Source organism: Narcine bancroftii, chromosome 7, assembly GCF_036971445.1.
Source record: "Narcine bancroftii isolate sNarBan1 chromosome 7, sNarBan1.hap1, whole genome shotgun sequence".
Taxonomy (NCBI): Eukaryota; Metazoa; Chordata; class Chondrichthyes; order Torpediniformes; family Narcinidae; genus Narcine; species Narcine bancroftii.
The window spans coordinates 150,593,381-150,620,698 of record NC_091475.1 but is presented as its reverse complement, the minus strand read 5'-3'; the positions used below and the strand labels follow the sequence as shown (position 1 = coordinate 150,620,698).

At 36.8% G+C, this 27,318-nt stretch overlaps 1 protein-coding gene across 7 annotated transcripts in view; it reads right to left on the bottom strand.

The window, feature by feature from the left end:
- Positions 1-27,318, bottom strand: part of LOC138739215 (high affinity choline transporter 1-like) — a 128,249-nt gene that overhangs the window by 18,753 nt on the left and 82,178 nt on the right. For 4 of the 7 annotated variants that reach the window (XM_069890821.1, XM_069890826.1, XM_069890820.1 and 1 more), the window contains 6 exons: positions 11,297-11,496; positions 7,725-7,838; positions 6,370-6,525; positions 6,101-6,249; positions 3,708-3,851; positions 29-182 (listed from right to left, as the gene is read on the bottom strand). In XM_069890821.1, coding sequence (XP_069746922.1) covers positions 29-182; positions 3,708-3,851; positions 6,101-6,249; positions 6,370-6,525; positions 7,725-7,838; positions 11,297-11,480 — 901 coding nt within the window. In that variant the 5' untranslated portion in view covers positions 11,481-11,496. The remainder of the gene's footprint in view (positions 1-28; positions 183-3,707; positions 3,852-6,100; positions 6,250-6,369; positions 6,526-7,724; positions 7,839-11,296; positions 11,497-27,318) is intronic. The other 3 variants (XM_069890823.1, XM_069890824.1, XM_069890825.1) reach the window with 3 other exon arrangements.

The following is a 27,318-nucleotide window of genomic DNA, read 5'->3' as shown; positions in this document are numbered from 1 at the left end:
TGTATGACTTAATGTATCATAACTTTACCTGTAGATACAGCAACTGCTCCAATAATGATGGAAGGGAAAGACAAAGTGAAGCAGAAAATGGCAGCTATATAAGATGTCTTTCTTGCTTGAGAAATTGATGACGCTGCAAGGACTCTTTGAAAATACACTTGCCAAGGAATATCTCCCATGGTCTGCAAGGAACAATGAGAAGCTAGCATTTTAGAACAAAATAAATTTATCCAGTCAATTAGTTAGCAATTAGAATTTCATACAATGAAACAATGCCTGATACTCTCATAACATTCAGCTTCAAGAATTGGAGGAGTAGATTTAAGGCAGAGATAAGGAGGAACTTCTTCTCCCAGTAAGTCGTGAATTTGGAATTTTAAGTCTATTGTGGCAGTACCATTAAGTGTTTTAAGACATATTCATAGTTTTCAATAATAGGGAATAAGGAGTTATGGGTTACATGCAGGTAAGTGGAACTGAGCTCTGATGCTATTGAATGGCTGATCATATTTGATGGGAATGATGGCGTATTCCACCTCCTCTCTTATATGTTCCTATGTTTTTAATTGAATGGTTTTGTCATGATATTGCAAGCACAATTACAGATAAGCATTTTTTTAAAAACTTACTACATGTCCCTAACATAGGTGACCACACCCCTCCTTTCCATGCTCACAGTTAGGATTACCTAACCTGTAAGGGAACCTTTTGGGACCAGAGATCATAATGCCATTACTTTCACATTAATTATGGAGAAGGATAGAATGCATAGATTGGGATAAGCTATTTTCAGGCAAGGAAATGTGAGGTAAGTGCAGGACCCTCAAAGGTGAAACTTTGAGAGTCCAGAGTTTGTATGTTCCTATCGGGATTAAAGGCCAAGTTAGTAGACATAAGGAACCTTGGTTTTTGAGGGATATTGGGGATCTGGTTCAGAAGAAGAGAGGGTATACGCAACATAGAGCAAATGAGGTACTTGAGGAGTATAAAAACTTGTAAGAAAAACCTCAAAAGAAATCTGGAAGGCTAAAAGAAGACATGAGGTTGCTTTGGCAGATAATGCGAAAGACAATCCTAAGGATTTCTACAGGTATATTAAGAGCAAAATGATAATAAGGGACAAAAGTGGGCCCCTTGAAGATCAGAGAGGTTGCTTTGTAAAATGACAAGGAGGAGATCTTAATTTTTTTTTTCCATTAGTATTTACTCAGGAAACTGGCATAGAATCATGGGAAGTAAGGAAATGAAACGTGGAACCTATACAGATTAAAGAGGAGTAAGTGCTTGCTGTCTTATGGCAAGTAAGGGTGGATAAATCCCCAGGCCCTGACAAAATATTCCCTTGGACCTTGAAAGAGGCTAGTGAGAAATTGTAGGGGCTCTGGCAGAAATATTTAAAATGTCCTTAGTCATGGGTGTTGTGCTGAAGGATTGTAGGACAGTAATTGTAGGATAGCTCATGTTTAAAAAAGGCCCCAAAAGTAACCCTAGAAATTATAGGCTTAAAATTATTTTAAGGTGTTCTAAAAGATTGGATATACAATTATTTGAATAGTCAGATGTGATTTAAGATAGTCAACATGGCTTTGTGAGTGGTACGTTGTATTTAACCAATCAGAATTTTTTAAGGAGATTACTTGGAAAGTAATCTACAATGGGAGGTTAGTCAGGAAAGTTCAGACACTTGGTATTCATGTTGAGGTAGTAAACTGGATTCAACATTGGCTTTGTGGGAGAAGCCAGAGGGTGACTGGTTCTCAGACTGGAGGCCTGTGTCTAGTGGTGTGCCTCAGGGATTGGTGCTGGTACCATTGTTTTTTTGTCATCTATATCAATGATCTGGATGATAATTTGGTAAATTCAATCAGCAATTTTGTAGATGACACTAAGATTGGAGGAGTTGTGGACAATAAGGAAGGTTTTCAAAGCTTGCAGAGGGATTTGGACCAGTTGGAAAAATTGACTGACAAATGACAGATGGAATTTAATGCAGACAAGTGAGAGGTGTTGCGTTTTGGATGGACAAATCACGGTAGGACATACACGATAAATTGTTGGGCACCGAGGAGGGTGGTAGAATGGAGGGATTTGGGAATATAAATACATAATTCCCTTAAAGTGGTGTCGGAGATACATAGGGTTGTAAAGAGAAATTTTGGCATATAGTCCTTCATATATCACAGTATTGGTAAAATTGTATAAGACATTGGTGAGGCCAAATTTGGAGTATTGTCTACAGTGTTGGTCACCTAACTATAGGAAAGATATCAATAAGATAGAAAGAGTGCAGAGAAGATTTATTTGGTTGTTGCCTGGACTTCAGGAACTGAGTTACATGGAAAAGTTAAATAGGTTAAGCCTTTATTCTCTAGAGCTCAGAAGAGTGAGGGGAGATTTGATAGAGGTATTTAAAATTATGAGGTGGATAGATAGAGTAAATGTAGATAGGCTTTTTCCACTGAGGGAATGCGAGATACAAACCAGAGGACATGGGTTAAGCATGAAAGGGGAACATTTTAGGGGGAACATGAGGGGGAACTTCATACAGAGAATGGTAAGAATGTGGAATGAGCTGCCAGGTGAAGTGGTGAATGCTGGCTCAATTTCCACATTTTAAGAAAAATCTGGGCAGGTATGGAGGGTTGTGGACTAGGTACAGATCAGTGGAACTAGGCAAAAATATGCTTTGGCACAGACTAAAAGGGCTGAAGTGGTCTATTTCTGTGATGTAATGTTCTATGGTTCTACAATAACCTGTTGACCAGCAGCTATGTCAGGTCAGATGATGGACATGTCACTGAAGGTGCTCACCCATCACCAAATCTCTCGTACTCTAAGAACTCCGTGTACTATTCAAAACAGCCACTGGCAGTATCATTGGGCCAACCATGGAGCTTGCATTTCCCAGCCTTAGGCTGGTATATCACACATGCAGTGAATGATTCAGATAGCACCAGATTCTTTGGCACACTTAGCTTGCTGAATAATGAATGTTGACTGATTGGTTTGGAGCCCAAGAAGGAACATGATTTAGGACTCGAGAGGAGGTGTAGGGCAGGTGAATTTTGAAATAAACTAATAAGATACTTCAACAGAATAATTATTTGTCTTATTTGAAACCTATTTAGACAATTTTGGGAAGAGAAGATGAGTTAATAACTAAGTAACCAAGTCAAGGAATTTTAAGCAAAATAATTACGAGTCATTGTTTTTAATACATTATCAGTGCACGCAATGAGCAGTCATGTGGGGTGCCTAGTGAGGATAGATAGTGATAAACGAATGGGCCACATTGTAGCCATGTTTGCCGAAAGTAGCTGGAAGCCAGCAGGTCAAATAATCCAATCTAAGCTTACGGCTCCTTTGGCTGCTCTAGAGAAACCCTCTCAGCAGATTGATTAAGGAATGCAGCACAACTTCATCATCACGAGGCTCTTACCTTCATCCACATAGCAAATAGTTGTAGGCCCCCTTGTTTTGTACTGCATGGTCAGTCACATTCCAGGAATGCTGGTCTGGACAGATTGGTGAACTGTTGTGCCAGCCCGCAAGTGCTTTTCAATTACCACACCAGGCCAAAGGTTGGCTGCCTGAAGATGAGTGATACTGCCTAACCTTGACTTCATTTTAACCCTTGCACATGAGCAATGGAAGTTAATAATGGAATTAAAAATCATTTTAATGTGAAATATATTAAGAGTTCTAACCATAAGAAGAAGATCATCGATCCATCGGAAGATCTGGTTCATCTCTATTTTACCGATCCATGGGCTCTGATAAAATTCATTTACCATGGTGTACTTGATGTCGGCAACTGCCGGGTTCATAATGGCAAAGGGAACACAAAGCCACTAATGAGAGGGAAAAAGTGAAGTAAGATCATTCAATCATTTTCTATTTGCATTGCCTGCATTTTCAAAGACACTTGTGGTCAAAGGACTCGCACAGGCTTTGGGCTGCTGGAGTCTGGCTTATGTCATGGAAAATTTGGAACCAGGATTTGAGAGGTTGCTGAGGGCAAGAAGGGCTCCCAATGGGCCTCAGGTACTAAAGGCTTCCTGATCATATTGTAGGTTTGGACCTGAATCTCAGGTTGTCAATGGTTTGAACTGGAGTCTGTGCAGCTGCAGAAGCACTAGAGGTAATTCCACGGACACTAGAGGTAATTCCACGGACACTAGAGGTAATTCCACGGACACTAGAGGTAATTCCACGGACACCCAGTGACTCTCTTTTGCTTCTCCTTCTCTTACAGTTAAGGACACTGGGTAATGCTCATAGTGACTACGGCAGACAAAAGTTGTAGGATATCATGTATATTAGATTTTTATTATTATTACATAACAATAAAATAAACCTTTGAGTTATCAAGCCTCTTTTTGGTATTGATTTCTTTGCCAAACATTCAGATATTTTGTGGGTCTTCAAATGCAATTACTGTAGTACAATGAAACCCTTAGCAATGGTTATCAGTTTTATAGATAATTCAGATAATACAATTGTGTGGGTAGGAAAGTGTTGCAGTTTTGTACTGGTACTGTGACAGCTTTTTTTTTACTGACAATTTTAATAATTCATTGATTAAAGATATAGAAGATCCCAACTGATAACGGGTTCCACTCAGTTTGGTACATAGGTTTAAATTAAGACAATGCATAAGTGAACATCATGGTGCCCAGTACAGATGCCCAGCTTGGTTAGAGGCTGTTGCTCCTTTACTTTCACATTTGTATTCTGTAGTGGACTTGTGACATGCAAGTTTCGGATATTTACAGGTTGCATTTGGAGTGTGTTTGAATTTGCTAAGCTCTGGAACCAATCTGCTCCATAAAACTGGAAATTAAAAATATTCTAGGAATTTTTAGCCTCTTGAGATATGTCACCTCTTACTTGATTATTGCAAAGTAAGGTGTTGGAGCTTTTAGTCAAAACGTTTGTTCTCCACAAATTTCCTGACAGAACATACAAAGGAACTAACTTATTTGAAAAAAATATAGCAGATGAAAATTAATTGAGGCTTATAGAGTCAGAGCAATGGTGAACTGATTTTGAAGAGTTGAGGAAATGATGTCAGTGATGTGCATTATTTAATGGACAAGAAAACCAACAATATTCAGAAAACCCATTTGCTGGCTTCAGATCTTTTGCACACTTCAATTTTTGAAATGCCAATGAAATCAAATTTTATACATAATATAATGTTCAGAACTTTCCAAACAGCAACCAAGATTTTCCCCTGAGAACTACTTATCTTGACCTAATAATTACTGAAATATTTTGCTTGAGAAAAATTGCCATTGGCCCATTTCCTTTGGAGTTATGAAACTGTGCACATAACGAGTCAATTAGGTATGTTTAAAATAGTGGTTTCAAATTTTTCATTCCATTTACATTCCACCTTAAGCAATCCCTGACTAATCACAGAGCACTTGTGGCTTAGGGATTGCTTAAGTTGAAATATGAGTTTAAGAAGGCAGTTTGAAAACCACTGATCCCATTAACCAGCACTCAGTCCCAAGTGTTCTCTGCTTTGGGGATTCAATTGCTCAAACAGATTCTTCTTAAGATGGTGAAAGAACCTGGCTCCACCAACACCCCCTCTGGTAGCATGTTTAAAGCAGTTCTGATTTGCAATTTAGTGAAAATGCATCATAAAGGGTTCTGGTTCTAAATTTACTTTCTTAAAGAGAATGTTTTTTTTCCTGACAACAAATTATTTTTCAAAAATATAAATGATTTATGGAGAAATACTGCAGGATAGGGATTTTAATTCATGGCTAGTCAGCCAATATGTACTGGAGTAATACAGGGAAGTGAAATACTCCACTCCCCACCGTCAAACAAAGACTGCAGAAGGAGGAAACGGATGTGGTAATCTGGGCGAGTGGCTAATTTTGTGGGTTAGGCCTTTTTGGATTCAAACAATGTATTTAATAGATCACAGATGCCTGAGGAAATTAATTCATCTCTCTCAAAACCTCTACAGTCTCAGAATATGCTTGCCTGGATCATACCCAGAATGCAAAGAGACAGTGTTTTTGTTCCTCTTTAGTGACAGTTAATAGAATTATTGAACCAGATAAGAGATGGAAAGACTTACCAGACTGATAACAATAAAGACCATTTGCATTACATCGGTATATGCCACTGAATAGAGACCACCCAGCAGTGTGTATATTATCACCACAGAAGCTGACAGGATAATGGATAAATATTTTTCAATATTCAAAATTACACTCATTGTAGCACCTGAAATAGAGGTTGTTAGCACATGACTAAATTAGAGTAGATATTGAACATATATTACAATTTGTAGAAATATATTTGGACATGTAGACATTTATAGACCTATTACTTCATTAAACTTACCCAGTGACGCAAGAATAGCAGCTGACCAAAAGATATCTCCCATTACAGCTGGGATGAAGAGGAAAGCCCCCATCACTTTCCCATATTTCATTTGGAATGGATCCATCATTGTGACGTACTGCTTTGTTCGCATTGGCTTTACAAAGAAAAGGCCACCTGGATTAAAAAAAAATTGCTCTCATGGGCAGAAAGGTTGGGGTTGTAATCCTAGTCATTGAGCTGGGATCTGTGCTGCTGACTCCATCCAGCTTGACAGTGTGTTAATTGTACAGGACCAGAGGATGCAACTGACATTTTAGGTACAACCCTGACCCCCTACACAACAGGTCGAGTTTTGAAAATATTTTAAAGTAGTAGAATAATTTTCTTCAAGTCTACAGGACAGTAGAACTGCATTTCAACATTCTTAAATGCTGTAATATTTAATGCACTCAGCACAAATTTACCCATTCTCAAAAGAATAAAGGATTGGCATTTTATAGATCAGTAGTTCCCACCCTGGTGTTTTGACCTTTGCAATCATTTACCTTGTGAGAATTGTCTCAGGTAAACATTTGCAGTTTCTATGGATTTTACTGTTTGCAATAACACAAATTGTGAATTCTTTCGCTGAGAAAATAAAATGAGCAGATTTTTTTTAGATCTCAACCTCACTGCCTTTTGTACAATATTTAAATCTCCACTGTTTCTCAGGTGTTGATATTTGATTTATTCATTTTAGAATCATCTTCCTTTAAACGGAGTGGTTTTAAGGCTATTTCAAAGGGCATTAAAGAGTAAATCGCATTACTAGATGGAGTTGCAAAACATTTTAATATTTGGTCATGGTTCAGTAAAATACACAATTTTTTTCACTGTATTGTTTTCATAAAATTAATTTGCTTTTCACCCATAATTCATTGCTGATCTCAAACAATCTGATGATTCTAAGAAACTGCAAGATGTTCTACTCCCAGAGTTCTGCAACCATTCATCGGTATTAATGAACAATCAAGTCTGGATCACTCTGCAATTTTCCATGCTGGACTTTAAAAAAAAAGTGACCTTTACCTCCCCACCCCCACCACCCTTGCTCATAACTAGATAGCATGAGTCAGTTATTCACTTGAGCATGACTGAAAGGTTAAGTCCTATTAATCTTTGATGAAGCACAATGAAGGTCAAGTGTGTCACATCACTGTGCTAACTTTTATAAACTACTTTAAAATTTGATGACTATAATATCACCCACTGTATTTTCTTTATCTGGCAGAGAAACAACAATGTTCATGGTCACACCCACATGTTCATGGATTACTAAAAATCACTTTGCACTGTTATTTTATTGCTCTATTGTTTTGTATTTTGGCTCTTACCAAACAAAAGACTGAACCCATAACCTAAAGCTGCATGTGACCAGCTTAATCCTTGATGTGGCAGATAGGTTATCTCAGCAATCCCGTTGATGAAACCTCCTCCAATCCATGTTGCTGTAAAAAAATATAACAGGCAAAAGTAAGATGCATCACATTACCTTGTAATTATTATGTTGTAACTGTAGCCATATTTACCTGCTTCCCTAATTAGTGCATAAATCTGAAGGATTAAAATTGTACATCTTTTTATTTTGGATGTTGCCGTGAATATATTTGTGCAAAATTCATAAGTTCATTGAAGTTCATTGTTGGCCTAAATCTCATTGACTGATAGCCAAGGGTTTGGAAGGTTATCAGCAATTTGCATCCTATGACTTCTCAACCTTGCAATGCATCGTATGCTCCATCCAGATCTTGAGGGAAAGAGTAACTGCTTTACTTCTTTTACTTTATTTCATTTTAATGGTTTTAATTAATGCTCTGTGTGTATTTTTATTAATTCTTTCTATTTTTCACCATTTTCAACAATTGTTTATATCTTTTTGAAAAGATTTTATGTCTCTTATTGTCAGTGGCATTAAAAACTGTTAAAATGCTCTTCACAACCTGCCAGTTCCAAAAGACCACCATGAGAACTTATGACAGCGCATCAGGTTAGACCTCAGAACCAGCTCTGCCCCATCAGCTGGGTTAGGTGCAGTGGAATGGCTGGTTCACTGCATCTGGATAAAAAGCATGGGTCAGAGATGTAGGCGATAGTTCAGGCTGCAAGTTGGCTTCATGGCTATCTGGCTTCATGTTTCCTGTAACACCGCAATGACTGAACTTAAAAGAGATCTTATTAGTTCCAAAGAGTTTTGGGATTTCCCATGGTCATAAAAGACGCAATAAAAATACAAACCTGTCCTTCCTTCTTTTGCTTCATTCTCTCTTTCCCACTTCCTTGTGGACAGGAGAATCTCACCGATTTCTCCATGGTTTCAGGGTGGGGCAATACACAGTTCAAAGTTCAGATTTATTGTCAGAGTACATACCTGACATCATATACAACCCTGAAATTCTTTTTCCTGTGGGCCAAGCAGAAGTTCACTCGAGACTGATTCTACAGACCTGATTATTTCTTGCTTTTTGGGTGGGTAGTTTTTTTTGTGTATAGGCTTTCATGAATAGACTAAAGGAGTCAGTATTCTTATTTTCCTACAGTTACAATTTTTGCATATATTTGAAATGTGTGAATTGCCATGGATGGCCACAAAAGACAGCATAAACCTAACATGGCCATCTCCATCCAAGAAGAAAGTCAGAAAGGTGAACACGCAGAAAATCTGAAGTAAAAGAGAAAGTGCTGGAAACATTCGGCAAGCCAGGTAGTATCGATGGAGAAAAGTAATGAAGTCAATGTTTTTGGTCAAAAGCCCTTCATAGAGAAACATAAAAGCTGCAGAATCTGAAATCTTGAATGAACAAAGAGAAGCTAGAAGGACTCAATAGGCCAGGTTACGTCAAGCACCAACATCCAGTACCATCAAGCACCAATTCTTCCAGGCTGACTGGTCCCAGAAACCATTATGCCCTTATTACAGGTGTTGAGTGAAAAATAGCACAAGTCGTTCAAGTTATAGGTTGCATGTCATTCACATGGATTGATGCAAAGGCTAAAAGATGTTAATTCTGGTAGCAGTTTTATTTTACCACAGCTTTACAGTCTTCATATCCACCCAGCCATTTCTGTTCCTATGCATCTTCACGCCCCCTTCTGTCCAGTCTGCTCTATATACAACGTAATGTCCCACCCTTGTAGTTACTCAATTGCTTCCTGTGTCACGTACTGTACTGATCAAGAAGAAAGTAAATTAATTCAAGGAGCACTGCAAAGAAGCATGGATTTACATTCTTTGGCAATTAGAATGGTTTCCTCTTGACCCATCTGCAATTTTTGGTTGACCACGTCAGCCTCCATGCCAGCTTTCCTTGATGTTCGTGGAGAGTGATTACCTATTCTTGTCCTTCATTTCAAAGGTCTCAGGTATTGACTTTTATTCCCACCATTTCTGATATTCTTCAAGGATATATTCTTGGTCCCACTCTTGCTGGTTCTTGCTAAAATCACCTACTCAGTGTGGTAAGCTTCAAACTGCATTTGTTTTTGCTTCCAACTTAGTCATAGAATTATAGTTATACTGCAGGGAAGCAGCATCTTGACCCATCCTGTCTATGCAGATCAAGATGTCAACCTTGTCTTATTTGTCTGAATTTGGCTCATATCCTTCTAAACATTTCCTATTTATGTACCTCCCCAAATGCCTTTAGGTGTTGTATTTTTTCCAGTTGCTAGAGCTTCTCTGGCACGTCATTCCATATACCCATTTCCCTCTATGTGAAAAAGGTGTCCCTGAGATTCCTTTTAAATTCTGACCTTAAACCTATGCCCACTAGTTTTAGACTCCCCTACCCTGGAAAAGGATTGTGTCTATTTACTTTATCTATACTTTATTTGCCTCTATAAGGTTTCTCCTCAATCTTCCACACTCCAGAGAGAGAAAAAAAAATCTCTCCTCATTCTCAAGCCCTGCAGTTCCAGTAGCATCCTCATGAAACTTTTCTGGACCTTTTCCAGCTTCAAACATCCATCCTGTAACTGGAAGTCATGAACTATTTTAACACATCACTTGTCCAGTGGAATCTCGTTCAATTTAATCCTGTAATTGTTATAATCTCTTGATGGATTAATCACTTTGAATAATTTTGGTTTTCCTCTCTACATGTGCTTGGAGATTGTAATTTGTAGATTGTTGAGAAAGAAGAGTGAATTAGGAAAATTGAAAACAGCAAGAAAGAGTTGGTCGGCATGAAGCTGAAAAGTCAGGTCATGCTGGCATTTGGACACCTGGAGAAGACCTGTGTTGGAATGTAGTTGCAGTAATTTTCCAGCTAAGAGAGTTATACAGTGCTAGGAACATTCCCACTATCATAAACATGGAGGTGCAGCAGTAACACTCTGGTAAATAGTTCAAGACTAAACACTAATATTTGCTGACTATGAGGCTAATGTGATTATAAGAATAGCAGAAATATGAAATAATTAAAGAAACAAGTATATAAATGGAAAGGATTTGACTTGTGGCTATATAATTGGCTATAGAGTCAAAGCAATGTCTAGAAAGTTTAAAAAAAAACATTGTGCAATAACAGCAATAACACCAGGTACCAATTTCAGGAGACCACGAGTTCCTGATCTCTGACTTGAAGACATTGATTAACTTGCACCCTGGCTGTTCACCTCGAGCAGATAATAATTGATAACAATTACTGGGTTTTAAAAGGTGTGAAGCTAGTGGAAATATTTAAGTAATTAAAGAATTAATGAGTTTCTTTAGTACTATGCAATGAATCTGACTAGTTTGAACTAATTTTGATAAAAAAGCATTGTTATAGGCAAGATTATTAGACGGTTTATAGTATGCAGTATTTAACTGCTAACATTCTCCATTTTTGACACTTAGGAGATGAAAGTTAATTTGGCAATTAAACTTCTATTCAAAAACATTACTTTCACAAAGATCTCCATCTACCTGTTGTTGTAAATATCCCAACCAAGATTCCAATGTTCCTGCCTCCAACCATGGCCACCTCACTTTTGGTTCCAGAGCATCTTTTCTCTTCTTGCTTTGATTTTTGAGATGCCCAAATTCCAGTTGCAAGAATTAGCAGATAAAAAATAATGATGGCCACAAGTCCAGGGATATTAACAGCCATGTCCCACAGTAATTTTCTACAATAGAAGGAAGTATTGTTTTCAGTTTTGCACACATACTCACTGCTTCTTACCAAATTTACATTTGTGCTCGAATGAGTAATATACGTACATAAATGTAATGTACAGATTGTTACAAACTAATAAACCCTTATAGTACTAAAAAAGGAATGGCAATGGAAAATTCACCAGACAATAGTAAATTCAAAATAACAGTTTTAATTAAACTATTAATAATATAACATATCTTACTTATCTCTAAACTTAACTATAAATGTAACCCCACTATGCACAAATGCAAATGTGTGTGTATTAAAAGCCAAAACCATTACAGTTTAAACTTGATTCTGAAAAAGTCACTTTTAAAAGTCCAGATTCAAATATCTTGTTGACTTCAGAAGTAATTATGAAGCATATTTAAACATTATATTTTCAGATCTTTTTAAATTCACAAGTCTTGATGAACTGTCTTTCAGAGATATTCTTCAAACAGGAGTGACCATCATCCTGGCACAAATTAGAAGTAGTCTTACTTATTTAGAAACCACCTATGTTATATCTCCTGTGAATAGTATAATACAAGTCCTGTGTTTCCAGGATGTCAATATTCAGGTCTTTCTGTCTTCAGTTTTCTTCCATAATGAGGCTGCACTTTTAATTTTCTTAAAAGAGCAGTCAGAAAGTGGGCTTACTTATTTCAAAGCCACTTATTTTGTGTTCCCCTTTTTCAGGAGTACCATAGGCAGCTTTTTCCCCCTCTGCAGTACAATGAGTTTCCTTAATCTGACCTTTTTTTCTCTCATTTCAGTAATATATTTCTTGCAAATCTCTCAGGTCACATGGTATGTGACAACATTTCTCTCTTTGAAGTTCATAATGTCTTGACATTTATGTGCTAAAAAAATATTTTCACTTATAGAATCAGAGTAATTAACTTTGTTTGATGTTTCTCTCCTGTTTTTGGGCTCTCTGGAATTTACTAACAAAATGGCTTCCTGTATACTCAGGCAAACAAACCATTGTTCCACTTATCTCAAGAACCATCAAAAATCTTTCATCTCTTCTTGCAATGCAACATCAGACTTCGGCTTTCAAACTGGCTTCTGTGGCCAACAGTGTTTAAAATGTAAATGTGTTTGTTTCTGCTGCAAAGAGCTATGTGTGTCTGTACAATGTAAATGAACCACCTAAAACTAACTTTTTACTAAAATATATATACATATATGAAATATAGTTTTACCATTAGACTAAAGATTAATAATAGCACATTTGCCACTTGATCCCCTAAAATTCTTAATTGCTTCAGGCACACAGATATGTAAGGTACACCAAATACAATAGTATAAATTAAATTACCACAATATGCCAAGATAGAAAAAGAGAATACACATAAATAAAAATTCATTGTTGCAGTTGTTGCAAGAAAAGAAATATCACTGGAAAGTGGGAGAAACCATGAATACATTAATTGCTTATCCCTAACTGCAGGGAACCAAGGTAGGAGTACAACCCCTGCCTCAGAGGAGCTTTGAAAAGAAGTCTCAGAGAAGGAAAACTGCAGTAGTGGACCAGGTCAATTATGGATCAGACGAGGCAAGGCTGCGGCCAGGGAGGCTTCTGTCAGTCCTGCCATATTGCAGTATGGAGCACGAGCAGCTAAATGTGGCTGCTGTCTTGGGCTCCAGCCAGGCTTGGTGGCTCATGGCTACACATCAAACTGCAGGTTGATGGTGACTGATTCTGGGAACCAGGAACTGTGCCCAGGGTTCAAGTAGGTGTGGTATCTAGCAGATTCCCCAGAACACTGACTGCTTCTTAAGAATTTGGAGATTTAGAACCAGGGGCCACAGCAATGCAATCTGGATGCAAGACCTTGAACTTGGGTTTACCACTGAACAACACGCTGTGAGGTTAGGGAGGCTACAGGGGCCAGAGGCAGCAGCAATGGAGTAAACAGTGAGACCCAAGGCCATTTGATGTCTCTGAAAGGACTCTCTTTTACTTCTCATTCTTGTTTTAATAATGGCATGGGATTACTTGGTGACTTATTGTTCGCCTTTGCAGGGCAAACAAAAGAAAGATTTATTTTGTATCTTGCATTCATGATAATAAATTGAGAATGGCATGTGAAATGAACTGGGAAAAAATTGCAACAGATTTAAACTATTAAAGCCTTCAGTATTGCTTCCTGCAATCTATCTTTGAGAGAATCCAAACTGACATATCCAGATAATTTTTTAGCTATTCCACTTAATCCCTGCAAACATGAGATTTCATACTGTAACATATACATACAATGCAATGGAAAGAGAACTAATGGAAAACAATAATTTGTTTTCTGGATTGTATCAGCTTTCTTTGTTGCTTTAATGAAAGATGTGTGTTTATACTAAGTAAGGAACGATGAACAATCGAAGAGAAGTTGGATGAATGATATAGCACTAAGGAAGGTTAGGTTGGTTAGTCAATTGTACCTTGTACTGTCTGCAGAAAATGTCACCTTACACTGCTCCTTATTAAAGAAAATCCTTTCGCAATCCCATAAAATAATGTATTCAAGAACATAACTTACTAGGGAAAAAAATCTCATGTCAGGTTTCTTTGCAAGTTATCTTCAATCTATGTTTTTTTAAAATTTAAATCAGAGGAATTAAGGAAAACCAGTGTACAGTGACAAAGGATTGTGAAGTAAAACATTCTTCATCATTTTGAACACTTCTTTAAATCTTATCCTTTTTGATGCTCAATGAAATATCTGAGAGTTTTTGCAATTAAATTGTCAACCATGCAGTTAGTTTTTCATAATTTCTTGCAGCATATCAAATCTACACCACCTAAATATAGGTAATATTTGGGTAAAATTTCTCCAACTTTGTCACCTTTCTTAAAATGTATTTCTCAGAATTAGACATAATATTTGAGTTGAGATCTGTTCAGTTCAATAATAAAAGAAAACCACAACCTTCTTGCTTCTGTATTCTATCCTTATAAAGTTAAAGATTGGTTTATGTCTTTTTAGATTGGCTGAGTCATCTCTGATGGCATAGTGGCACAACCTGTAGTCTGTCACCTTGCATCTCCATTGGCCTGGGTTCAATCCTGACCTCCAGTGCTGTCAGCATGAAGATTGCACATTCTCCTTGTGACTACCTGAGATTTCGTCCGGATGCTCCACTTCCTTCCATTTCCCAAAGACACATGTGCCATTAGGTAAATTGCTTCCAGTGTGTTGGTGAATGATTGAATGTGGGTCAGGGTACTGAGAGAAATGTGAGTTCAATGTGAGCAGGATTAATGTTGATGGGTGTGGAGGGGTGAGGGGCTGAACAGTCAGTTTCAGTGCCACATAATTTTATGACTTGACTTCTCACCTTCAAGACTTTGCAAGTACAGTACAAGTTCTCAGGTCTAACTGTTCAGCATCCTTCTACATCTCTATTCTCACCTAATCCACGCCATTTATGTATCAAAAACCATGGTGGCAAACCAAGCTTTTTGATATTGCAACTAGCAGGACCCATCAATGTGGTTTGAGAAACACTTCAATAAGGTTCTGCACAAGAGATTATTTTAAAAAGATTAGAGCACATATGATTGGGTGAAATATGCTGGGGTTGATTAAGCAGAAAACAGATGCAGCATTTTTTGGATTTGGAACGTGTCACTAGGATCAGAGCTTGAATCCCAGCTGTTCACACTCTATATTAATGATCTGGAAGTATGATCAAATATACGATACCCAAGTTTGCTGATAACACCAGGTTGGATGGCAGTGTGAGTTGAATGGAAGATGCAGAGACACTTGAAGGGAGAGATAGGTAGTCTAGGGAATGAGTGAGGAAATGTAAGGTGGAGAATATTACAGAAAAAAGTGGCAACTACTTTGTTAAAAATATAGAAAGAGTATTTTTAATTGGTAAGAGATTGAAAGTGTATGGAAGAATGAGGATCATAAAACTTTATGAAGAATGTTAGTTCTGGACAGGGAGCAGAAACTTTTCTTAAATGGTTCCATGACTGAGAAATTTCAGGGACAATGGTAGATTGAAAAAAAGACTGAGCGGATACCGTATATGGTGCTAGATCAAGAACGGTTTTACTGAACTAAGTATTTCCATTAACACATTAAAAATTAGGAGCAGAAGGAAGAGATGTGAAGAATTTTTTTTTTTATGCATGAGTGGTTATGATCTGAATTTCACTTCCTAAGGTTGATGGAGATGGAAAGAGTCAAACAGTTTTTTAATAGTGTGTTGGACAGATATGAAGGAAATAATTTGCAGGTTTACAGGAAAAGAGTAGTAGGGGTATGGAACTGAATGAATGCTCTACAAAGAACTGATATGAACCTGATAGGCTGAATGGTCACTTTCAAAGCCCATTCAATCCTATGCCATCCATGTTGTTACTTTTAAATCTAGATTTTTCAAAGTGACAAGCAAATTCCCACCATCCCTATCACTCCTGTATCCAAAAAGGTTTGAAAAACTTATTTAGATATTTTTTGGGGGGGGGGGTGGGTTTGGGGGTTTGCTGGGTCAGGGGTTGTGTGGGGAGGAGGGATGAGGGAGGTTTTATGCATCACATGTGCAATTAATTTTTTTTAGTTTTATTGACTATGTTTACATAGATGTGGTTTTAAAATTCTTAAATAAAATATTCAAAAAAAGAAAGACTTATTTAAAGTCAACTTCCTAAACCCACAAAAGATGTTAAAATATTGTGATTGAGGAAGTTGACAGAACTCCCAGATGACTCCACATTAGACCATTGTTCCCAGGAAAGGCAATTACTAGAGGTTTCATTAACATACACCTGGATAGCCAAGATGAATTCATCAGGATGCTCTTTATTTACTACAGTTTGGCATTTAACACCATCATCCCCTCAAAACTGATCAGCAAACTCCAAGACTTGGGCCTCAACACATCCATAATTGGATCATGGATTTCCTCACCTCCAGACCACAATCAGTGAAGATTGGTAAGCACATCTCCACAATCTCCATCAGTACTGGAGCACCACAGGGCTGAATTCTTTACCCCTGCTCTACTCACTTTACACCTATGACTGTGTAGCTAAGTATATAACACCAGCTACAAATTTTCAGATGATATGACAGTAGTTGGTTGTATAAAGAAAGGCGAATACTCAGCATGCAGTTGGGAGATTGAAAACTTGTCTGAATGGTGCACCAACAACAACCTTGTATTCAATGTCACCAAAGCCAAGGAGCTGATTGTTGACTTCAGGAAGAAAAAACAGGAGGTATAGATCTAGTGATCATTGGTGGATCAGAGGTGGAAAGGGTGAGAAAATTTCTTCTTGGGAGTCACTATCTCAGAGGATCTTTCCTGGACCCAGCACACTCATGGCATTGTGAAGAAAGCACATCAGTGCTTCTACTTCCTCAGGAGTTTGCAGAGGTTTGATGTGACATGTGAAAACCTGGCAAATTTGAACAAATGTGTGGTGGAAAGTGAGCTGACAAGTTGCATCACGGTCTGGTATGAGGACACCAATATGTCTGAGCATAAAGCCCTCCAAAAGGCAGTGGACACAGCCCAGGACAATTTCTTTTACTATTTTAATTGTATGTATTTTTAAATCTATTATTTATTATTTATTTTAATTTTTAAAATTTATTTTCCTCAATTTTTTTGACAATTGTTTGAAGCTGCCGGTTGCTTGAATTTCAGATACCAGAAGTATACTACAGCCTTTACATCCTTTGTGGTCACTTTATCTATTCAGTTTAGATAAAAGGTATTTGCAATTCAGAAAACAAGATTAATTTATTTTATTTGTAAGAAATGATGACCATAAATTTCTACTTTAATGACAAAGAATCATAAGAAAAGAAAGATAAAGCTGTTGAAAGACTGAACTGATTTTTTTTTAGTGACTTGCCTCTGCAGTTTGCAGTGTTTAAAGCATTGATGCTACTTTAATGCAACAAATCTCTGATAGATTAATGCACTACTCTTAGTGGGCTTTTACAGCAATTGGAATTTGTGTACTTTGTAATGGAAACAGAATGCTTTAATAGTTAGTATTCAGGCAACATATTTTGAAGTAAGAAATTTAAAGGGATTTATTTAATGCTCTATAAATGTGTGCAGGCAGGTTACAGATGAGGATGAAAATTCCTCAGGATTGATCTCAGTCGCTGATGAACAATGAAAATAATTGAGATAGGATTGAGGAGTCTCCTGCTGGCAGCTGATGAGTTAACAGCTTAATGGCATTACTCTATCTTTTATTACCTTCCTACCACTACTGGATTCGATTTGAACAGTTGAAGATGTACTATTCTTTGAAGAATAAATGGTAATTCAATTATAATGACAGAAACATGCACAATTCATACAGAATGAGGGAAGGAAGCAAGAGAAGACCTGACAGAACCTTCACTCTCTGATAAAATGTTTAATTTGATGGAAGCTATGAAATCAAGATTGGAAAGATTGATGATAAGATGGGTAGTGTGCAGATTAAGAGAGATAGACTGAAAAACTCTAATTCAAACCTTGAAAAGAGTGTCTCTGCTATACAAGACTGAAAAATTTGGAACATCATTATCAAAAGATCAAAAATTACATCAGTCAAATTGATTTGAATTTGGATTCTGTTACAGAGGTGACCAAAGATCAAGAATTTCACCTGAATTTATTTTTAAAAATAGGTGGACGAAATGTCGCAGGAAACCTCAAGGTTAAAGAAAAAAAACAATAGGATTGGAAAGCAGAAGTCACCGAATGAATTTGAGAGTATTTGGTTTGCCTGAAAATATGCAAGTAGGTAAACCTTCAGACTTTTTCAAAAACTTGTTGTACGCACTTTTTCGAGACCCTCTTAAGGATTCACCTTTGATGGATAGAGCCCCCAGAATTTTGGGTGAAATGAGACAAGAAAATATGGGAAACTAACTTTTAAAGGAGCAATTATTTGCATAGTTGAAGAATTTACTCCTGAAATGCTTGTTGAGGATTAAGTACAGAGAGGTGTTGGCTCAGCTTTATAAAAATAATTGTAATCGTTCCTTTCATGTTTGAAGATTTCCCTGCCTGATAATTAGCCCGGAGGAAAGATAGAAATTCCTAAGGGAATTCAAACCTGCACCATAAGGATCACAAGCCCTTTATTGTCCGTAGGGAGTAGTTTGTCAAAGATTGTCAAAAGTATAATGTTTGTGTAGGGCTTGCTCGAACACTGATTGCAGCTCTCTTTTCATTTGTGTGCTAAAATTTATTTTTATATTGTCTTTAAACTTTTCTTAATTAAAAAAGTTCATTGTGGGAAGCAGGGAGAAACAGAACTGGGAAAAAAGAAATCAGGATCAGTCATGTTAATGGAGAAAATAATGACAGATATGGGACCTGATAATATGCAACCACATATTTTGATGAAAGTATCAATAAATACAATGAATACACTGGTTGTCATCTTCAAAAGATCCAAAAAATGTATAGATAGGGCAGCTCGATTGACATAGTGGTTAGCAGGACTCTGGATAGAATTTACTGCTTGCTGTCTGTAGGGAGTTTGTACATTCTCCCAATAACTTGCATGGGTTTTCTCTGGATCTTTCAGTTTCCTTCCAAATGAGGTTGGTATGTTAATTGGGAGTAATTTGGTGGCATGGAGTTCCATGAGCCAGAAGGAGTTTCTACTGTTAAAATAAGAAAAATCTAGAATAGATTCCACAGAATGGACGATAGCAAGTCTAATTTAATAAAGAGTGAGTAACTACAGATCAGTTGGATTGTCATCAGTCATAGATAAAATGCTGTCATCTGTTCTTAAATTGTGACAGGGAATTAAGAAAAAAAATTAGGAAAGTCAGCATAGATGTATAAAAGGGAAATTATGTTTGACAGATCTGTTAGAATTGTTGAGGTTATAAATAGTGGAATTAAGAAAAGGGAACAAGTGGGACTTCAATAGCGGCCATGCAAGTTGGAGCACATAGACTATGAGATATCTGCTGTGGATTGAAAATGTGTAAATAGACAGAAAACCATCAATGGCTCATTTTTGGGTAGCGAAACTATGACCAGTGGGAAGTTATAGAGGTTGGTACTGTTCATAATCTATATCAATCATTTCGACAAGGGGACCACATATTATATCCATGCTTCATGACAATACAAAGATGGACAAGTAGGTTTCAGAAGGATGAAGAGAAGCTCGGGGTGGGTGGGGGAGGGGGTAATTCTCATTTGGTAGTGAGAAATACCAGTTTATACCCACTCTTTTCTTTTTGGTCTGTTAATCAATAATCTAATTCCATGTGCCATAATCTTGTTAAGCAACCACCTGGTTGTGACCTATAAGAAAAGCCTTCTGAAAATCTAAACACACGACATTCACTTTTTCTCCTTCTGCTAAAGAACTCCAACAGATTAGTCAAACATGATTTCTTTAATAAATTCACATGGACTATGTTTACTCCTATTATTCTTTTCTAGGTATAATTATATTCTTCTTTTTCAAAAACTGCAGCATTTATCAGCCACTGATCTGGGCTAACAGCTTGGTAGTTCTCTTCCCCTCCCTCCTCATAGAGCAGAGTCACAGTGTTAACCTTCAAACTGCAGGGACCATTCTAGAATTTATTGAATTGTGAATGATGCACCTACATCAAAAGCCATCTTTTAAAAAACCCTTGGGATGTAGAGCCTTGGGTCATCTGGATTTATTAGCTTTCCGTCTTAGCAATGTTAATGGTACTTTTATTTACTAATACCCTTCAGTTCTCATTCTGCTATCCTTGATTCTCTATTATTTCAATCCGATTGTTTGTTTCTTCATTGAAGGCAGATACAAAGTTTAGTTTCTCTCTTGTTCCCCATTATATATTCTCCCATTCCCTTTCTGAAAGAGGCATTCAATGTTGTCAGTCGATTTCTTTTCCCTTATGTTTATGTTTCATAGTAGTTTGTTTGCATATAACCATAACCATATAACCATTTACGAAGCAGAAACAGGCCATGTTGGCCTTTCGAATCCACACCGGTTCATTGATTTTGTACGCCCTCTTCAGGCATGGGTCCCGGTAGATCTTCATTCAATAACGATGGGCAAATTCAATGCAGGTAGAATCAGTCGTAGAAATGTTTGTGATGTTGGAGGACAAACTGTGTATCCTACCTTTCTATTCTTTAACACTTTCTTAATTCTGTGACAGAGTATTTTAAGGTGGCGTGGGATGAATTGATAGAGCAGCTTGCACTGACACACATTTTAAATCACATAATTTTTGCAGGAATTTTGCAGAATGCTTTTTGCAGAAAGCAACATACAGCTTGCCTGGGAGAGCATGTGATTTTTGCAGGCAGGAAGATCAGTTTTGTTTTCAGAAAGTAAGGGTGTGAAACAAAGAGAAAGGAGACAGTAATCAGTTCCAGAAGGACTTTGGAAGGCTGTCTGGTCAAAGGAAAAGACTGGCTGTCTGAAAAGTGACCTGAAGAAGGAGGATCATCTGGAGACCCCTGAAGGGGGCAAGTTTCGTCAGCAAGACTGATTAAACAGGAATCAGGTGCAGATATCCTGGAACAAAAGGAATCTCTCTCTGAAAACCAGCAAGAACCCCCTCCTGAGTGGTAACCATTTGCCTGTTAATGGCATTAACCAAAGTTAATGCTAACTTCTGTTCACAGTACAAGAATTGCCTGCAACCAGTGAGATTGGACTGTGATCCAAATAACTTTTCTAATCTTAAATATACATCACACACACCTGTGCTTAGTATTGGAGCGGGGGGTTAAGTAGGTTAGGCAGCTTAAGTAAGTAGGTTAAGTAATAAGTTAAAGTTTAATTCTGTTTTCTTGTTCAAATATAATTAAAAACTAATTTTGTTTAAGTAACCCTGTGTTGTGATGCATATCTATTGCTGCTGGTTTTGGGGTCCTCTGGACTCCTTAACAATTCTCCTGTGCAAATTACTGCTATCTTTGGCATCTATTATAAAATCAGCTAATCTGAATCTGAGATTACAGCCAATATGAATTTGATTTGATCACAGCCCATCTTAATCTGACCTGACCTCAGCCAAATTGAGACTGTCTAATCTGAGTCTAACCCAACCAAGACCATATGGAGTTCATCTTACCCAATCACAGCCAATCTGAGCACAACTGACCCAACTACAGACAATGAGCCTAACCTAACTATAGTTAATCTGATCTGGACTGACCATGGCCAATCAAAGCTTGTCTGACCCAATCATGTCTAATCACAGTTATCATCTGAGCCTTTTAACCAGCCCATGGCTAACCTGAAACAAACCAAACCATGGCCATAGATTTTCAATTAAAAGAGAGACATAGACCATCCTTTTGTTTATCTTTCTCCAAAAGTTGATGATTTTGATTACGTGATAGTTTTGTTTGTTAATACAGTAACCTCAAAAATATTTCACATATTTTAACCTTAATTTGGACTCAAACATGGATAAAACTGGAAAAAAGACTAACATAAAGAACAAAGTAACCAAATTTATAATTAAATCGATGCAGGAAATGCAACTTTTGGATATATGGAGGAAACAACACCCAAAGGAAAAGGAAAATTCATATTATTCGGGTAGACATAAAACATACTCAAGGATAGACCTATTCCTGTTATCAGCCCACATTCAAGGAAGACTTAAGAAAATGGAATATAAAGCTAGATTGTTATTGGATCACTCACCCCTGTTATTGGCAATAGAGCTTGAGGACATCCCACCAAGAATGTATAGATGGAGATTAAACTCCATGCTACTTAAAAGACAGAATTTAGAGAATTCATTGAGTGACAAATTAAAATGTACTTTGAAATAAATACGGAATCAATGAAAAATAAATTTATACTATGGGACGCAATGAAAGCATTCATCAGAGGACAGGTAATAAGTTATGTAACTAAGATGAAGAAGGACTACAATCAAGAAATAGAACAGTTGGAAAGGGAAATAACAAATACAGAAAAAGAATTAGCAATAAAGGAAGATACAACTAAAAGAAGAGAATTGACAGACAAGAAAATAAAATATGAAACACTACAAACATATAAGGTGGAAAAGAACATAATGAAGACAAAACAGAAATATGAGCTAGGAGAAAAAATGCACAAAATACTAGCGTGGCAGCTGAAGACAGAACAAACTAAAAGAATGGTATTGGCATCAAGGAAAAAGGACAAACAAATTATATATAACCCAACAGAGATCAACGAAAACTTCAGGGAATTCTACGAACAACTATATCAAACTGAAAACGAAGGGAAAGACAAAATAGATGAGTTTCTAACTAAAATTGAACTACTGAAATTACAAACAGAGGAGCAAAATAAATTAATAAAATCATTTGAAATAGAAGAAATACAGGAGATATTAAAAAAACTACTGAACAATAAAACACTGGGAGAGGATGGACTTCCAATAGAATTCTATAAAACATTTAAAGACTTATTAATTCCTCCTCTCCTGGAAGTAATGAACCAGATTGAAAAAACACAAAACATACCAGACACATGCAAAACAGCAATAATTACAGTAATACCAAAGATGGGGAAAGATCCACTAACATCAGCATCGTATAGACCAATATCTCTACTTAACTCAGATTATAAGATAATAGCTAAACTATTAGCAAACAGATTGGCCGAATATGTACCAAAAATAGTAAAACTAGACCAAACTGGATTTATTAAAAAAAGATGAACAACGGACAATAACTCTAAATTCATTAACTTAATCCATTCAGTACAAGGAAACAAAACTCTTAACAGTAGCGGTTGCTTTAGACGCAGAGAAAGCCTCTGACAGAGTAGAATGGAATTATTTATTCAAAGTACTACAAAAATTCAACCTACCGGAGAAATATATTAATTGGATTAGAGCATTATATAAGGGACCATTGGCGAAAGTGACAGTAAATGGATATATATCAAACCAATTTAAATTAAGCAGATCAACAAGGCAGGGATGTCCACTATCTCCCTCACTGTTCACGTTAGCTATAGAACCACTAGCAGAACTGATAAGAACAGAAAATAAAATACGAGGGATAAAAATAAAAGAGAAATAATATAAAATCAGTCTATTTGCAGATGACGTTATAATATACTTAACAGAACCAGAAATATCAATAAAAGAATTACATAAGGAATTGAAGGAATATGGAGAAGCATCGAGGTACAAGATCAATGCAAATAAAAGTGAAGCAATGCCAATGAATAATGCGGATTTCACAAAGTTTAAGGAAGAATCACCATTTAGATGGCAAACACAAGCAATTCGATACCTAGGTATACAACTAAATAATAATCTCGGCCATCTATATAAACTAAATTATCAGCCATTAATGAAAAAATTACAAGATGACTTAGAGCACTGGAAAGACTTACCACTAACACTGATAGGAAGGATAAGCTGTATTAAAATGAACATCTTCCCGAGGATACAATACCTATTTCAATCATTACCAATTCACCTAACAGAGAAATTCTTCAAGGAGCTAAAGAAAATAATAAGGAAATTCTTATGGAAAGGGGGGAAACTGAGGATAGCACTAGATAAATTAACAGAATGATACAAACAAGGAGGCTTATAACTACCAAACTTTAAGCATTATTATAGAGCAGCACAATTAAGATACCTATCAGATTTTTATCAAACAAGGGAAAAACCAGATTGGACCAGATTAGAGCTAGATAAAATAGGGGAGAAGATACCTGAACATATACTAAATAAGTGGGATGAAAAATTGGTGCAATGTAGGAATTCACCAGTATTGCACCATCTGCTCAACATTTGGATGAAGATTCACGTAGAAAGGAATAAAATAAATGATCAACTACCAAAATTAATATTGACACAAAATCAACTAATCCCTTTCACAATAAATAACCTTTCCTTCAGAGAACGGGAGAGAAAAGGGATCAAAAGAATAGAAAATTGTTTTTCGGGAAATAAATTATTATCTTTTGAACAAATGAAGGACAAATATAATATAACTCACGATACAAGGTTTGCATACCACCAACTGAAAACCTACTTGAAGGACAAATTAGGAAAAAGTCTGAGGTTACCAGAAGGAAACAATTTTGAATATATGATTACAGACATAATGATAATTTAAAAAATTATAACAAACACGTACATCAAACTGCAAGAAAAGGAGAACGAGGAAACAAACTGTAAACCTAAACAAAAATGGGAACAAAATCTAAACATAAAGATAAAGAATGAAACATGGGAAAAGCTATGCTCTGGAACTATGAGAAATACAATAAACATGAAGTTACGCATGATACAATATAATTGGTTACACAGGCTATACATCACACCCCAAAAGTTAAATAAATGGGACCCAACAGTATCAGACAGATGTTTTCGCTGTAAAAAGTAAATGGGAACAACAATACATGCAATTTGGACATGTGAGAAAGTGAAAAGATTTTGGGAAGATCTAAACCAGATATTAAATAAAATCACAAAAAAGCAATATACCAAAAAACCCAGAGATCTTCCTTCTAAGTAATATAAGAAATAAAGAATTTGGACTTGATTTGGATGGAGCACAAAAAAGATTTATTATGATAGCCCAAGCTGTAGCAAAAATATGTATTATGTCAACCTGGAAATTAGAAGATAGCCTGAGAATACAGCAATGGTACATAGAAATTAATAAATGTATTCCATTAGAAAAAAATAACATATAATTTAAGTAATAACATCACAATATTCGAACAAATATGGGAAGCATACATGAAATACAATAGAGAAATCCTACCATGGACCTCCACCACCTAAAATGACAGAAGGAGAAGACAACGAAATGAACTGACTCAGTCTATAAAAGTAAAAGACAAAAATTTCTGTTTATTTTTATTAAGTGACGACATTGTTTAACGGGTTTAATGTATCTTATAGATTGAACTTTGAATAAATGGGAAGGGGGGAGAGGGAGGGAGGGAAGGGAGGGGGATAAAGGGGAGAAAATGACACTGTATATATTCAAGAGAAAAATGTCGGTATGTATTTTGGTCAGTATGGTTTATAGTGTGAAAAATTAAAAAAAAACAAAAACACAGAGATGCTGAAAAAAAAATTTCACATAAACAGTTTGCATAAATAGTTATCACATTTGCTTTTCACACAAAGACATGTAGCATAGTTGTAAGTGAGAATTTAAAATGTCAACAATTGCTGAGAGACTGAGAGAAAATATCTTGCTCATGTAGTAAAGTAATTGTTTCTCTGACATTAAATTTGGAATGTTGATAATTGTGCCCATTGCAATTTACTCTATCTTCTTAAATTTGGATATTCTGGAATGAGCTCCCCACCTGTTGGTGAGTAAGTGGAAAGCAGAATTCAAGGTGAGCATTTGTTGATAAATCACTGCAATTTACGAACAGGATAGGTTGAGAGCAGTATGTTTTCTGCCTCTGAGAAGGAAGGATTAAGGCCCAGACAGAGTAGATGTTGCAAGGATGTTTCCTTGATAGGCGATTCCAGGACAAGAGGCCATAAATTCAGGATAAATAGGGTGCAGAAAAATTTCTTTAGTCAGAGGGTCATGAATATGTGGAACTTGTTGCCACAGGCAGTTGTGGAACCGAGGTCATTGGGTATATTTGATTAGTTTAGGCATAAAGGGTTACATGGAGAAAGCCATGGAGTGGGGCTGAGTGGGAGGATAGAGCAGCTTGTCGTTTGAATGTTGGAGCAGACTCTATGGGCCAATGGACCTACTTCTGCTCCTATATCTTGTGATCTGTGAATTTGTTCCCATGCAATTTAAAACCATATTATGTTAAAGGTAAGGGAAAGGGCCAGCATGTGAAATGGGTTGTGTGGGTGGGAAATATTAATTTTTTGGCAGCCATAAGCAGAAATGGCAGTGTTAGGAATTAGTAAGTCACAATTAAAGGTTAATGGGTATAGTGACCACTTATACAAGCAAATACCACCCTACTTCCAAATTTAAGTTACGCACAAGAACGAGCTTAGAAATGATAAGGACAGTTACATAAACAAATACTAATGCCTGTGGTGGAAGTAAGCTACCTACCAGCTCACAGTGGGAGACCACTTCCGGAATATGCTTTAGAAACTAACAAGACCATTCTTGATCTCTCAACAGATTTATATAGAAAAACATTTGTTAAACATTGAGACAATCCAAATGTGATGTGACCATGGTTGGTTCTTGGTTGCATTGCACATAAATCATCTCAAGACAGCAGGGCTATCATATATGGATTAGTTCATAACTCCAGCCACAACTGGACTGTTTGTGGAATGCAATCGATAAAAGTGGGCAGTGTCTACAATCCCAGAAAGTGACAAAGTTGGTGGGGGGCAGTTCCTGATTGGTTATTTTTGTCACTCAGTATATCAAACCTGATGAGAGTTTTATTTATTACCTTTGTGTATACAGATGTAAAATAATTGTCCGGAGGTTGTCCTTCAAAGCATTGAAAGATGATGTGAACTACCTTTCTCAATAAAGGTGTTTGACCATTCCTCAGCTTCCTCAGCAGAGGCTTTACCTTGTCACTCTGCACACATAATATCTCCACAAGTTCCAGGACCATCAGGATGTCCAGCTCTTCTTCTGTCATCTCTGCCTCAATACGTATTTCTTTGGCAAGATTCTAACTCCAACTCCAATCAATGGCAATCCACTCCTTCTCAAGCTGTCAATACTCCTCTTTTTTTCGACATCCCCTCCGGGCCTTTTCATTTCCAATAGCTGATGCAACATCAATAGCATTGACTTCTCCTCTCTAACCTCACTCTCTGTGAACACACAACTCTCCACACCCAACTTCAACATAAAACCC